The sequence below is a fragment of the Ctenopharyngodon idella genome, chromosome 6 (genome assembly GCF_019924925.1).
Source record: "Ctenopharyngodon idella isolate HZGC_01 chromosome 6, HZGC01, whole genome shotgun sequence".
In the NCBI taxonomy this organism is placed as follows: Eukaryota; Metazoa; Chordata; class Actinopteri; order Cypriniformes; family Xenocyprididae; genus Ctenopharyngodon; species Ctenopharyngodon idella.
The window spans coordinates 29,490,730-29,504,961 of record NC_067225.1 but is presented as its reverse complement, the minus strand read 5'-3'; the positions used below and the strand labels follow the sequence as shown (position 1 = coordinate 29,504,961).

Here is a 14,232-nt window from a genome sequence, read left to right as displayed (position 1 = left end):
AAGCGTTAAATGCTTTGTAACTGGTTGCAGAGAGAAAGTTTGAGCTGCGCGTCTTGCAGCCATGGCAGTTAAATGTAAAAACAGAATGCTGTACGAACGCAGCTGTATTAAGCACAAAATATGAAACCGACAACCGTATTCAAGTGCTTTGTAAAAATTCACTGTAACAGTCCAAATACTTATGCTGCCGTCTCATCATTTTGAGGTAGGAGAGCCCCGGGATGTGTTCTTGAATAGAAGCTGTACTGCTTTGCTTTGCCATTTCAGTTTTACAGCATGCAAAGCACCATTTTATTCGGTCTCTGTTTAAAAACTTTCCACACTTTATATCGTGCTTGATATTTTTGTAATAACTGTTGATTTTCAGCATGCCCGGGAGCTGCCATTATTGTGGAACATGAACAATGCAACGAATCGACGCATTCCACGCAAATCGACTACTTGACGTAATCGATTACGTCGACGTGCCGTTCCAGCACTACATTATAGTTATCGTCCTTGGTGTGAACAAGCCTTAACAGCTGCTAAAAATTCAGCTTTGCCATCAAAAGAATATATTTCATTTTAAAATATATTAGAATAGAAAACGGTTATTTTAAATTGTAATAATATTTCACAATATTACTGTTTTTACTGTATTTTTCATCAAATAAATGCAGCCTTGGTGGGCATAAGAGACTTTTCAAAAATCTTACGACCCTAAATGGTGGTTTATACATTTATTTAGACTTCCTTACATTGCGATTTGAACCATATCATGTTACTGGTCCTAATAATATCACTAGCCTTTTCTTGTTTTGTCTATTCAGAGGATCAGTACAGCGAGTGGAGACGGCCGGCACTACTGCTACCCCCACTTCACCTGCGCCGTGGACACGGAAAACATCCGCCGAGTGTTTAACGACTGCAGAGACATCATCCAGCGCATGCACCTACGACAGTACGAACTCTTGTGATCGCAGCAGGAATGACGGGACGCAAACTCACCACCTGAACTTTCTTTAAGCCCCCCTGCCCTACATCACGCCCCATTATCAAACCACGAACCTTCAAACTGATGAGTCCCCACCTCTTACACTTACACACACATGCATATATGTACGTATATGTATATACATATATGTATATGTATATATATTCATATATGTATACATACAGACACACACATGGCCTTTCTCCATCCTGAGTGACTAGGGGCTGGGGCAAGGGGATGCACTGTGTTACTGATGAAAGCGTGGCTGTGATATCTGGCAAAAAGACTTGTTAACACAGCCAAGGACTACCGATGTTAATAAAAGAGAGAGAGGAAAACAAAACATGTGAGAGGGAGAGGGAAGGGGGAGAAAAGAGGGAAGAAAAAAAACTGTCCAGGACTGCTCAGGACAAGGAAGCCATTTCGTATACATACAGACACATAATGCGTCCAGCTAAACTCCTGACCCGCAGTCCTATGTATGTTACACGTCAAACTTGTCTTTTTTCCGATCATATGCCTAAACACACGTTACTTATATTGATGCACACGCACAAGACATACACACGCTATTCTTATCCTCCACTGTTTTGGTCCTGTTGAACGTATAGTGCCTGTGCGAGCCTGGCGTGTCCCCCTCAACTTTTCCCCATTTTCCATTTCCCAACACCTCATCCCAACCTAAAAGTGGACAGACCCCCCTGGATGAGAGCAAAACGATGGACCGTACGTTTAAAAAAAAAACAAACAAAAACAGAATGTAGAGCAAAATGTCTTTTTTTTTTTTTTTTTTTTTTTTTTTTTTTCTCTTTTCCCCAACAAAAATGGAGGGTTTGGAGCATTTACTGCCCCGGGTTGCTTTGCGTGCGGAGCGGAGAATGACTTGAACACAAGACCCATCACATGGCTCGCTTCTCTAGATGCATCGCAGGAGAGGCGAGCGCATGCAATGCCAGATTCATGCAGAACAGTGAACTAAATGCAGTGCAAAAAAATCCAAACATATATATATATATATAAATACAACCTTTTTCTGTTTTAGTTTACCCAGGTTGTGTGTTGGTGTGTGCTAATATGCACCATTTTAAACCTCCCGTTTTCCCGGTCGCTCTCTCCTCCTGTTTTCAGAGAATATCATTCCTCTCTCTCTTTCTCTCTCTCCTCCCCTTTATCTTTCTCTCTGTCTGTCTCCTCCCTGCTGCAAAAATCTTGTACACTGACACATGGGGACTTCATCAGACCGAGGGTAAGACCGAGTTATGACGCGAGACACAAGAAGGATGTCTAACGGATGGCCTAGTCTCTCAGTCTCTCTCTCTCTCTCTCTCTCTCTCTCTCTCTCTCTCTCTCTCTCTCTCTCTCTCTCTCTCTCTCTCTCTCTCTCTCTCTCCCCCTCCCTTCCTCCCCTCCGACTTCCTCTCCTCCCTTTTAGCCTGGCTTTTGGTCTGTCTTTTGATTTCTCTGCTGGATCATTATTCTTGTACAGACTGTAAAATGTATTATTTTGTACAACTTTATTGAAGAAAAAAAGTAACTTGTAGAAGCTCCCTGTGCCTTGATCACGACTGTACGTGTAAAATGAGCTAAGATGTAAGTAAGATATGTTTCATTGCGCTGTTTGGCTCTGCCCTGCCTCTGTCGATTCCCTTCAACTCTGACCCCCCCCTTCCCCCAACCCCCTTCCCCGATTGCCTGTTTGCTCATCAGACTCTGGGTGGATGTTGCCTCCCCGCCCCTCCTTGAACCGGCCTCCCCGTACAACTCTAGAATTAAAAAAAACAAAAAAAAAACGCAATGCCGGTGTCAGATCGGCGACTGAGCGCAACTTTTACTGGCGCTGCTTATCAGTGGAGTTAGGGGGGAGCTGCTGTCTGTCACGTCCCCCTTCCCCCTCTGTTTTTTATATTCATTCGTTTAACCTGCCTCTGGTTTATGTTTTAGGAATCAAGATGAAATGCCTGAAGCTGTGTAGTACAAAGCAAGAAACATTATATACAGTATATATAAATATATATATTTATGTGTAAATATATTATTTATATATATTTGTTTGCTTTTTACAGGTTTTCTTTGCCTTTTTTTGGGTCAGCGACAACAATAGTCAAAATTTTTAGAGGCAGGGTGTGGGGCTTTTTTTTTTTTCTTTTTTCTTTTTTTTTTTAGCTTTAACTCTGAAGGAGAAAATAATCCAAATGCAAAAACATTGCTTGTCTCTTCGTCAAAAACCAAATTCCTTTGCTAAAAAAAAAGTGAAAAAGACAGCAAATCTGTCAATGTATTAAGTGTACAAATTGTTTTGATAGCTGCACAGTCAGATATTGGGTTCATATCCCCCTCCCATGGTATTCATGTTTATTTCTTTATAAAAAAAAAAAGAAAAGAAAAAAAGCTGCTCTACAAACTGACATACTAACAAAAAAGAGGCCGCCCATCACCGGACAATGACCAATCGTAACCCTCTCTGTACCACACTTCCTGTCCTGCTACCCAATCACATGAAAGCAGGGGCCAGCTTTTGGTGCTCTAATGGTCCACTTTGTTACACAAAGTATTTATTTTTTGTTTTATTTATTTGTCATTTTATACTTTTTTTTTTTTTTTTTTTTTTTTTTTTTTCTCCAAAACGCCATAATTTTAATCAAAAACTCTAACGTCTAAACCGGTCTGATCCGGTTGTGTTTTCTGCAAAATGTGGTACAGGTGTTATCTATCTCATATAAAATGTTACTGGGGTGGGGGGAGATGTTAAGCTATGACATTTTAGTATGTTTACTTTTTTGTTTTTGTTTTTTATTTTCTAGTTCAGACTCGCTGCAGCAATAAGTGAGTGAGATTTGAGTACCAAACGAAACGCCCCCTTGCCTGACTCTCTCTATAAGAAGTGTTTTCAGTGTATATGTTGCTTTTTTCCATGTCTCTCACACTTACTGTACATTTTGTACAAAGATTCAAATTACAGCAGTAAAAGAAGAGTGTAACACTGTCTGAGTGACACACACATGCACACACTCTTTTCACAAGGCTAACTCTGTTTTTTGGCCCAAATCAAACTATAAAGGATAATGTAGTTGCTCTTACAGTGATGGTGGTTCTTAAAGGTCTAATATACCATTTGCTACATGTTTCTAAAGAGGTGAAATGAACTCATTTGCTGCTTAAACTGACGGTTTCAATTGCACTATGCATTGCATATCCTAATATGATTTTGAAAATTACCTGGTTGTCCTTAAACTGCACTCACCATATGTTTTGCAGGCAGGCACACACATGGTTAATCATGACAAAAACTTCTATATACTTTTTGTTTAATACATTCACTAAGCAAATTTTCTAGATGCATCTTTCATCATCACCTTTAAAAGTAAATAAGAAGCTTATGTTATTGTCTGTTCCCATAGTCATATAAAAGGTTCACTTCAAAAATCGTCACTAGACTGGAAGAGCATTCATTTTAGTGATTAAAATGGACAAAAATAATCGTATATAAATCTTGCAGATGTTTGGTAGTAATGTATCAGAGGTGTTATACTACACTGCACAATAAATTTGGGGTTGAAATTTAATACATTAGATCAGATAAATATCAGTTCATCTTGTACAAGTCCATGCAGAATTTGATTTTACAGCATTTCCAGCCTAAACTAGTTTTACTCAGCTGAGCATTTTGCAAACATTATTAAAATAAAATGAATCATCTTAAGTTCTGCAACCAGAACAAAAATTATTATTGACAGAAGATTTGGGGTTGTTTGAAAGTCTTAGCCATTGTCATTTATTATTATTGTTTTAAAATAATAGTAATGTTATTAGGTTTATCATTAGAAGTAATAACGGCCTATACATTTCTTGAGTTCATGACACATTTCCATGTTGTTAATGACAAGGTTGGGAGACACTTTATTTTACAGTGTCCTTGTTACACATGTTACATGTAGTTACTGTAGCAATAACTATAAATTGTGCATAATTACATGCAACTAACCCTAAATCAAACCCTAACACTATAGTAAGTACATGTAGTTAATAATTATTACTCAGGACTTAAATGTATAATTACACTGTAACATGGACACCTTAAAATTAGGTATTACCCAAGGTTGTTATTGTTTTTAGATCTAAATCAGTTTGATGACAACAGCGTAGGTTGTTTAGAGCCAGTGCCTTTTTTATAGGAAGAAGCTTTCATATTCTGTCTTCGCCACTCAACTCGACATGGACTGCAGAGACGCCTACTGGACTGGATGTGTTTCTCAACACTCACATTGGGAGCCATCTGCTGGAGAGACATCGACTACATCTGATATGACTATGAAGAATTGTACATATTAAACAGTAATATAATGTAATATAACATCTTTCAAGTTAACTTAGCCTTTTTTCTTCAAAAATATCAAAAGCATTCACAATAATATATTATATAAACCCATAAAAATCCCATTTAATGTTTTATCTTGTTTGAGTATTTCTAAAAAATGATACAGAGCACAGTTTATCCAAGTAATCCCGCTGCAAGTTTCTCGATGCCATAAACACAGAGTGTGTACAATATTTGGCTCTAAACTTAACTTTTGGATAAAGTTTCCAGTGGTTTGTGTCCAGGATGATTTCAAACAGCGCTGCTCAAAATGGCTCTTCTGACAGGAGTTTACAACACTCCCATTGGGCGGCACACGTTACAAGCAAATAACTTTTGTTTAACAACGTTGTTTTCCTCCAGAGGGCGCTTGACGGCCCAGAAGGCCGAATCCTCCATTGGGTCGCATTCACATCTTTACGTTTTTTTTTTTTGTCTTATTAGTGACATTTAAACATGGATAAGTATTCGTATAAATAACCGTTTACATCTATCAAATAATCTGAAATCTGCTTCTCTATTTTTTTTTTTTTTAAATAAATCCTTTAACCAGTACTAAAGGCCGACTTTGATTGGTCTAGCTTGAACAGCGTTGAAAAAAGTAACAAATATCACGTGACAATGCCGGTCTAGTGCCGCTTCACCAGTGGATTTGGCAATATTTACACCTTAATAATGACATTGATTTATATTGTATTAAAAATGACATATTTAGGAATAAAAATAAGCGTATTATTTATTTTTATTTAGTACCTCCTATTAGTCGCTTATTCTATTAACTGTCCTTATCGCAGTGTGTAGTTTCCGCCAGCCCAGCAGGGGGCGCGCTATTCCGTTTTCAAATTACGTATTATACACGCGCCGTTCGGTGTTCTCGTACGTGTTTTGTAAACAGACGCTTTTCTGTATAAAATAATAACGTTTATTTCTCTCCATGGACGAAGAATACTACGGCAATGTTGGAGAATGGGAGGCTCAAGACGGCAGCATGGTAGTTTAGCCACACCAAGATCATGGAATTATAATCTGATTTTCTCACTACTAAGTTACTTTAAAATCAAGATTTGCTTTGATTTTTCATACATTTCCCTTACAAAAAGTACTGTGGTTGTACCATGTTTACCATATTCGTATACCATGTACGGAACTCCAGTGTAGTTCAAATAATAACGTAGTACGATTCTATCATGATACCAAATAAAACAAGGTACATGAACAAAAACGTGGTATTACCATGGTACCGTCCAAAAGAAAAACTTTTCTAGTGCTTTCGTAGAAACCCCTAAACACATAATAGTAATCAAGATGATTAAATGTCATATTTTAGTAACGACAGTTCAAAGGTTGGATTGTAATACACACACAATAATATATGATTATGAGAACCATTAAAATCTCGTTAAATAGCTTCAATTTGATTTGCCACCAAAAGATGCTTAACAGCTTCCCACTTTCCTATCGCTCAGGAGGATGGATACGCGGATGCTGAGGCTGATGGAAAAGTTCAGGAGGAGTGTCTGCAAAAATTCTCCAGCAGAGACTACATAATGGAGCCCACTGTGTTTAACACCCTGAAAACGTAAGTCAACCAAATGGAGAGAGGGTGATTTCTATAGATAAATCTTTGTCAGACATCCCGTCGGTGAGTGCAGGTGTATTTGTGTCCCTGTCTGCGCAGGTATTTCCAAGCAGGTGGTTCACCTGAGCATGTGATCCAGCTGCTCTCAGAGAACTACTCTGCTGTTGCACAGACAGTCAATCTACTGGCGGAGTGGCTCATCCAGATGGGTCAGTGAATATGTTGACCAATTATTCTATATAAATGCGTTTATACTTGAATTTCTGCACACCTCATGACACCCTACTGCATGACTGCTTCACACATTAGCAGAATACCGTTGTCAGTACGGAATTTGGATTCTTTACGTTCACACACAGTTCGGTTATCAACGAGAGTGAATTTTAAGGACTCATGAACGAATTTCCGGCGAACCCCTGCTATGTGAACGGGACTGTATTGAACAACTAGTATAAATAACTAGTACAACTAGTTGTCTGTCACGTCATACAGTGCGAGAGGGCCCCGCTCTTGTCTCTCGAGTGTTTCTTGTGTGCTTTCGGTAACTTACAGAGACGTAGATATAAGCCGTGTGTCATTTAAAGATTTTAAATCCAGTCTATTTTGTCCCCCGGATCTGCTCTCGTCAGTTTTGTTTTCTTCGTGCGACTTAAATTCTCTGCTCTCCACTCAGAAATAAAAGAACGGATGAGCTCGAGTTTTGATTGGACGCGTGACAGTGTCACCATGGTTACAGATGATGTTCAACAAAAAAAGTAGTATATAAACAGTGTGAACAAGACCGTTTGAGAGTCACACCCATTATAAAATGGCTGTCAGCTCTAAACACTGTGTCTCCTTTGCAGGTGTGGAGCCCGCGCAAGTGCAGGAGCGTGTAGAGAATCATTTAAAGAGTCTATTGATCAAACACTTTGACCCTCAGAAAGCTGATTCTATTTTCACTGTTGAGGGAGAGGTGAGAGTTTTTTAATATAAAATTAAATTACATATAAATAAATTATGAAATATAAATACGAAAATAAATATGTTCATATTCATTGTAGGATTCTGTGAATGACATTTATTCCATTTATTTCTTCATTTGTAGGGATATAATTACTGTATTTGTTTTGTTTTTCCTTTTCAGTTCATAGTAAAAGTATAAGTAGTTGTCTTTGTACTTTTTTTTTTCCTTTTAAGACATTTACAAAGATGCCATTTGTCTTGCTTAAATATGGTTATAGAGTGTTAAAGCCTGTTATTCGTTATTGTATTTCCAAAAACACTAGTCAGACATGTATGTTCACAATAAAGATGACAGGAATTGAAAGTTCACGATATCTAATTTGTAAATGCATCTTATAGATTTTATTGTGAATGATTCAATAACAGCCACATCTTAAAATCCAATCAACAACCGATGCATGAGTCGGCCTACTTTTTTTATTATTATTGTCAATTACTCATAGATGTACGTCACAATACTGAAAAAAACTTTTGTGGCTACTTCCGTTCCATCGCAACTTTTAATTGAGTTGTTCAGGCTAATGAATGCAGTGTTCGTCTCTGTTAAGACACCAGCGTGGCTGGAGCAGATGATAGCACACACAACATGGAGAGATCTGTTCTACAAACTCGCTGAGGCTCATCCAGACTGTCTGATGCTCAACTTCACTGTCAAGGTAACAGAAATGAATCAAAGATGTTCAAATTGCTGGAATGAGTTTATGTAGTAGTCATACATGTCTGGTTTGTGTATGTTGTGCGCAGTTGATTTCAGATGCAGGATACCAAGGAGAGATCACAAGCGTGTCCACAGCCTGCCAACAGTTGGAGGTTTTCTCCAGAGTCTTACGAACATCTCTTGCCACACTACTGGATGGCGGAGAACAGAACCTGGAGAAAAATCTGCCTGAATTCGCTGTGAGCACTGCAAACTCTTTTTGAGGCCACTGTATATGTTTATGATTGTATTCTTCTAATGAGATCTCATTCTTGTGTGTGTTTTGAGCAGAAGATGGTGTGTCATGGTGAGCACACATACTTGTTTGCTCAGGCGATGATGTCCATCCTCGCTCAGGAAGAGCAGGGCGGCTCTGCAATGCGGCGAATTGGACAGGAAGTACAGAAATATGCCCATGAGAGGTGCATTTGTGTAGCAAAGTTGTTTGATCCTCCCTATTGATTTTCTAGTAAATAATAAGCATGTTCTTGATTTGTTTGCTGTGTCTAGGGGGCATGATGCCAGTCAGATCACATTAGCACTGGGCACAGCTGCTGCATACCCGCGTGCATGCCAGGCTCTTGGTGCCATGTTGTCCAAAGGGGCTCTGAACCCGGCAGACATCACAGTCCTATTCAAGATGTTCAGTAGCATGGATCCACCTCCTGTAGAGCTGGTCAGAATCTACATTTACATTTATGCATTTAGCAGATGCTTTTATCCAAAGTGATTTACTACAGAGGAACATAAGCCAACAATATTTGTAGTATACAATGCCAGGTTTATTAGAAAGCTAGATTAGGAATCCTTAATACTTCTAACCCATTGTATATTCATATTTAGAGGGTTAGTTCATACAAAAATGAAAATTCTGTCATCAGTTACTCGCTTTCATGTCATTCCAAACATATAAGACTTTCGTTCTCATTTGAAGATATTTTTAATGGAATCTGAGAGATTTCAAATCCATATGAATCAAGCAGTTTATTCCAAGTCTTCTGAAGAGACATGATCACTTTACATGATGAACAGATTTAATTTAGGCTTATATTCACATATAAACATTGATCAGCAAACGTACATAGAGCACTCAAATATGGTAAACGGAAGCTCAACCGTACTTGCTAGACAAGCAAGCATGCTGAGCTTTCATTTACCAAATTTGTATGCTTGCTGATCAAAGTTTATATGTGAATAAAAGAAATTAAATCTGTTCGTCATATAAAGCAATTGTGTCTGAATCTGAAGACTTGGAAATAAACCACTCGATTCATATGGATTTCTTTTACGATCTCTTTATGAATGTTTTGAAGCATTTTGGCTGAATAGACTTTCAATGGAGGGACAGGAATATATTAGATTCCATTAAAAATATCTTAATTTGTCTTGCCAAGAATGAATGTAAGTCTTAAGGATTTGGAGCGACATGAGGGTGAGTAAATAATGACAGAATTTTCATTTTTGGGTGAACTAACCTAAGTTATGAAAATGCACACAAATGTACTATATTTCTAACATTTTGTTCGTAGCTTAACAAAAACCTACGGAAAAGTGTTTTGACCAAAACGATGTTAACTAAACTGCTCTTCTCACCATGTAGATCCGAGTTCCTGCCTTCTTGGATCTGTTCATGCAATCGCTATTTAAACCCGGAGCTAAAATCAACCAGGACCACAAGCACAAATACATCCACATCTTAGCGTACGCCGCTAGTGTTGTGGAAACATGGAAAAAGGTATGTAGTAAATAAAGACTTAACACATATATTTAAAAACATATTTGTCAGGCCATTTGTTTTCCAGGAAACATTGTGGTGGATTAAATAAACTGACTTATTTCTAGAACAAGCGTGTGAATATAAATAAGGATGAGCTGAAGTCCACCTCAAAGGCCATTGAGACGGTTCATAATCTCTGCTGCAATGAGAACAAGGGAGCTACTGAGCTAGTTGCTGAACTCAGCACATTATACCAGTGCATAAGGTATGAACAAACACATTTATTTTTAATGCTTGTGCACATAAAACAATTCAAGCTGTACAAAGCTCTCCTCAGATGGAGAATTTTTGCACAGTGTAATTGCACCTGTGACCTTCAGTGCTGTCAATTGTGACAACACTTGATATCGTCTGCATATGGGAAGTGTACGTAATATTTTTGGGAAGTCAACATGTTCTGCGGTGTGATATACACTACCGTTTAAAAGTTTGGAGTCAGTAATATTTTTTTAAATGTTTTTGAAAGTCTCTTATGCTCACCAAGGCATTTATTTGATCAGGAATACAATAAAAACAGTATTATTATGAAATATTATTATAGTTTAAAATAACTGTTTTCTGTTTGAATATAAAATACATATATATTTTGTTAAAACATGCTAATTCATGTTAGCAACGTGTTAAAACATGTTAACAACATGTTAACAACATGCTAATTCATGCTAGCAATGTGCTAAATCATGTTAGCAACGTGCTAAAACATGTTAGCAACGTGCTAATTCATGCTAGCAAAGTGTAAAACATGCTAATTCATGCTTGCAATGTGTTAAAACATGATAGCAACATGCTAATTCATGCTAATGGAGTGTAAAACATGCTAATTCATACCATCGACGTGCTAAAACATGATAGCAAAATGCTATTTCATGCTAGCACAGCGTTAAATCATGGTAGCAAAATGTTAATTAATGTTAGCAGCATGTTAAATCATGCTAGCAACATGCTAGTAACATTTTTTACTTTCTCTGAGTAAAACCTATAAACTTCAAGCTGTTCAAAGTTATTTTAAATTTTCAGACCTCGCTTTGTCAAGCCAACATCCAAGTTTGTCATCAAACTTTACTCATCTAATTTAAGATAAAATTTATTCCTGTGATGCAAAGCTGAATGTTTCAGCATCATTACTCCAGTCTTTAGAGTCACATGATCCTTCAGAAATCATTCTAATATGCTGATTATATGCTGCTTAATATTTTTGTGGAAACCGACATGCTTTTTTTTTTTTTTTTTTTTCAGAATTCTTAGGGTGAATAAGGATGAATAGAAAGTTCAAAAGAACAGCATTTACTTGAAACATAAATCTTTTGTAACAATATAAATGTCTTTACTGTCACTTTTGATTAAGTTAATGTGTCTCTGTTGAATAAAAGTGTTAATTTGTTTTTAAAAAAAAATCTCACTGACCCCAAACTTTTGAGCGGTAGTGTACTTATAACATTAAACAGATGATATTTCTGTATTTGTGTGCAGGTTTTCAGTGGTAGCTATGGGAGTGCTGAAGTGGGTCGACTGGACGGTGTCTGAACCTCGTTACTTCCAGTTACAGACGGACCACACTCCTGTCCATCTAGCACTGCTGGATGAGGTAACCCTAACCTCCATGTCAAACTATTATATTTGGGTTTAAACATGCCAACAAGATACCAACTGGTCACTACCCAACCCATTATTATGAAGATACTGATTCGACATATTTTAAGAATAAACATTTGTCTTTATTTCTCAGATCAGCACATGCCATCCGCTCCTCCATCCTCAGGTGTTGCAGTTGCTCATCAAACTGTTTGAGACAGAGCACTCGCAGCTTGATGTTATGGAGCAGGTTTGTAAGAGACAGACTGCAAAACTACAAAAATCAGTGCATTTTTATTTCCATATCCAGTGCTCAAATTCATAGTTAAATTCTGACTATTATGTGTTGTTTTAGCTGGAGCTCAAGAAGACCTTATTGGACCGTATGGTTCACCTACTGAGTCGAGGTTACGTTCTTCCAGTGGTCAGCTACATCCGCAAATGTCTGGAGAAGCTCAACACAGATATTTCACTCATCAGATACTTTGTTACAGAGGTGAAGCTCAGGTCATTTCTTAATAATGACATCATTGAGTGCTTTATTCATTCTGTGCTTGGTTCTCTGAAGTCTTCTTGTCCCTCTTTTATTTTTGACAGGTTCTAGATGTGATAACACCTCCATATACCTCAGACTTTGTCCAGCTATTTTTGCCTATCCTAGAGAACGACAGCATAGCGGGAACAATCCGCACTGAGGGAGAACATGACCCTGTAGCTGAGTTCATTGGTGAGTTGTCCACAGTTGTTTTTAAAACAAAAATATGATTTGTGAGATTTGAATGAACCATAAATTATATATTTGTTTGTTTGTTTGTTCGGAGGACGTATCTATTAACTCTTTCCCTGCCAGCAATTTTGATCATTTTCACAAAACTTTCATGGCTCCCAGAATATTTAGCTGTATGAACATCTCAACATGATGCAATATATCAAAAGAAAGAAAAAAAAAAAATCTAGCTTCATGCGTTCTTTTTTTTTTTATCAACACTTGTTGTGTGGGCAAGTTTCGTTAAAAAAAACAACATTTTGTTCAAAAAGGTGACAAAATGGCATTTTTGTCAAAGACTTTGTCCGGATCGGATTCAGAACAATATTCGAAACATAGATGGGGAGTAGATCGAGTCCATTAACACCCCCAAAAGCTTCACATTCCTATACGTCTTCATGGGTTCAACATTTCATTCAGTAACGTTATTGATTTATATGCTGTTTAATGTTTCACAATCGCGTTATTTTACACGTGCATAAGCAATGCTTCCATCACTTGTTTCTGCTTTTTCTTCACCTGTGTTTTGATCTGGAGATTCTGTACTATTTCAGAAGATGGGTAATAGCACCCCCTACTGTATAACTGTGAAAACATGGATTGCCAGGAAATTCTGTCAATGGCGGGGAAAGAGTTAAAGGGGCATAATTTCATCATCAAACTCCGCTCCTGTCCTGCAGAGTGTAGCTCCAACCAGCTCCAAAACACCTGCTTGGAAGTTTGGAAGTTAGCAACTCTGAAAACCTTGATTAGCTGGTTCAGGTGTGTTTAACTATGGTTGGAGCTAAACTCTGCTGGACGGTGGCCCTCCAGAAACTGATCTAGAGGAATTATGCATGCAATTCAGAATTATGCAGATTTATACCTGCAGTACTTGCTTATTAATCTCCAATTTTGCATTGTAGCTCACTGCAAATCCAACTTTATCATGATGAACTAATACCACATTAGAAATTGGTGGGACGTTTGAAAAGGAAAAGGATCTACTCAGACCGGAGCACTCTTCATGGACGGACAGCCAATTTCAGTGTACATAACTTTTGTGTCGACCCTTACAAAAAAAATATTGACATGAATGCTGAACTTTGAATGTGTGTATTGAGGTCTTAACTCTTAGAGCCTCTATTTTGCTTTGAAACAAGTTGTGTTGTTTTTCCTTTTTGTATATTGAAATTTTTTATTAAAGTCACCATGAAATCAAAATGGACCATTTTTGTTAATGAAATATTGTAGTATTTATTATAAATTATTTATCTGTGCACATTATTTTTTTAAAGATTAATGTGCCTTCATAATCTTTAATCAAAATAAGAGAGCACAGCAATGATCCAATCAATTCCCGATGGACAAAATCAAGTCCTGCCATATATTTTTCTTGTTTAAGAAGACGTTTTGCTCAGATATATATCACAATAGAGAAGACTAACTTCTGTTTCATGCCAACTTAATACAATCACGTTAAAAATCTATGCATCATTTAAAATGCAAACAGGTCCTCGAGATTCTCTT

At 37.5% G+C, this 14,232-nt stretch overlaps 2 protein-coding genes across 5 annotated transcripts in view; both read left to right on the top strand.

The window, feature by feature from the left end:
• Positions 1–4,050, top strand: part of gnas (GNAS complex locus) — a 43,006-nt gene extending 38,956 nt beyond the window's left edge. For 2 of the 4 annotated variants that reach the window (XM_051896232.1, XM_051896234.1), the window contains exon 12: positions 786–4,050. In XM_051896232.1, coding sequence (XP_051752192.1) covers positions 786–956 — 171 coding nt within the window. In that variant the 3' untranslated portion in view covers positions 957–4,050. The remainder of the gene's footprint in view (positions 1–785) is intronic. The other 2 variants (XM_051896233.1, XM_051896235.1) reach the window with 1 other exon arrangement.
• Positions 4,051–6,139: 2,089 nt separating this feature from the next.
• nelfcd (negative elongation factor complex member C/D) lies at positions 6,140–13,926 on the top strand. Its single transcript, XM_051896231.1, has 15 exons — positions 6,140–6,318; positions 6,794–6,906; positions 7,006–7,115; positions 7,752–7,861; positions 8,460–8,567; positions 8,656–8,808; positions 8,900–9,030; positions 9,119–9,284; positions 10,209–10,343; positions 10,451–10,590; positions 11,856–11,970; positions 12,112–12,207; positions 12,313–12,453; positions 12,555–12,684; positions 13,629–13,926. The coding sequence occupies exons 1-15, from the start codon at positions 6,262–6,264 to the stop codon at positions 13,661–13,663; spliced, it is 1,740 nt and encodes a 579-aa protein (XP_051752191.1). The 5' UTR covers positions 6,140–6,261; the 3' UTR covers positions 13,664–13,926.
• The last annotated feature ends 306 nt before the right edge of the window (positions 13,927–14,232 follow it).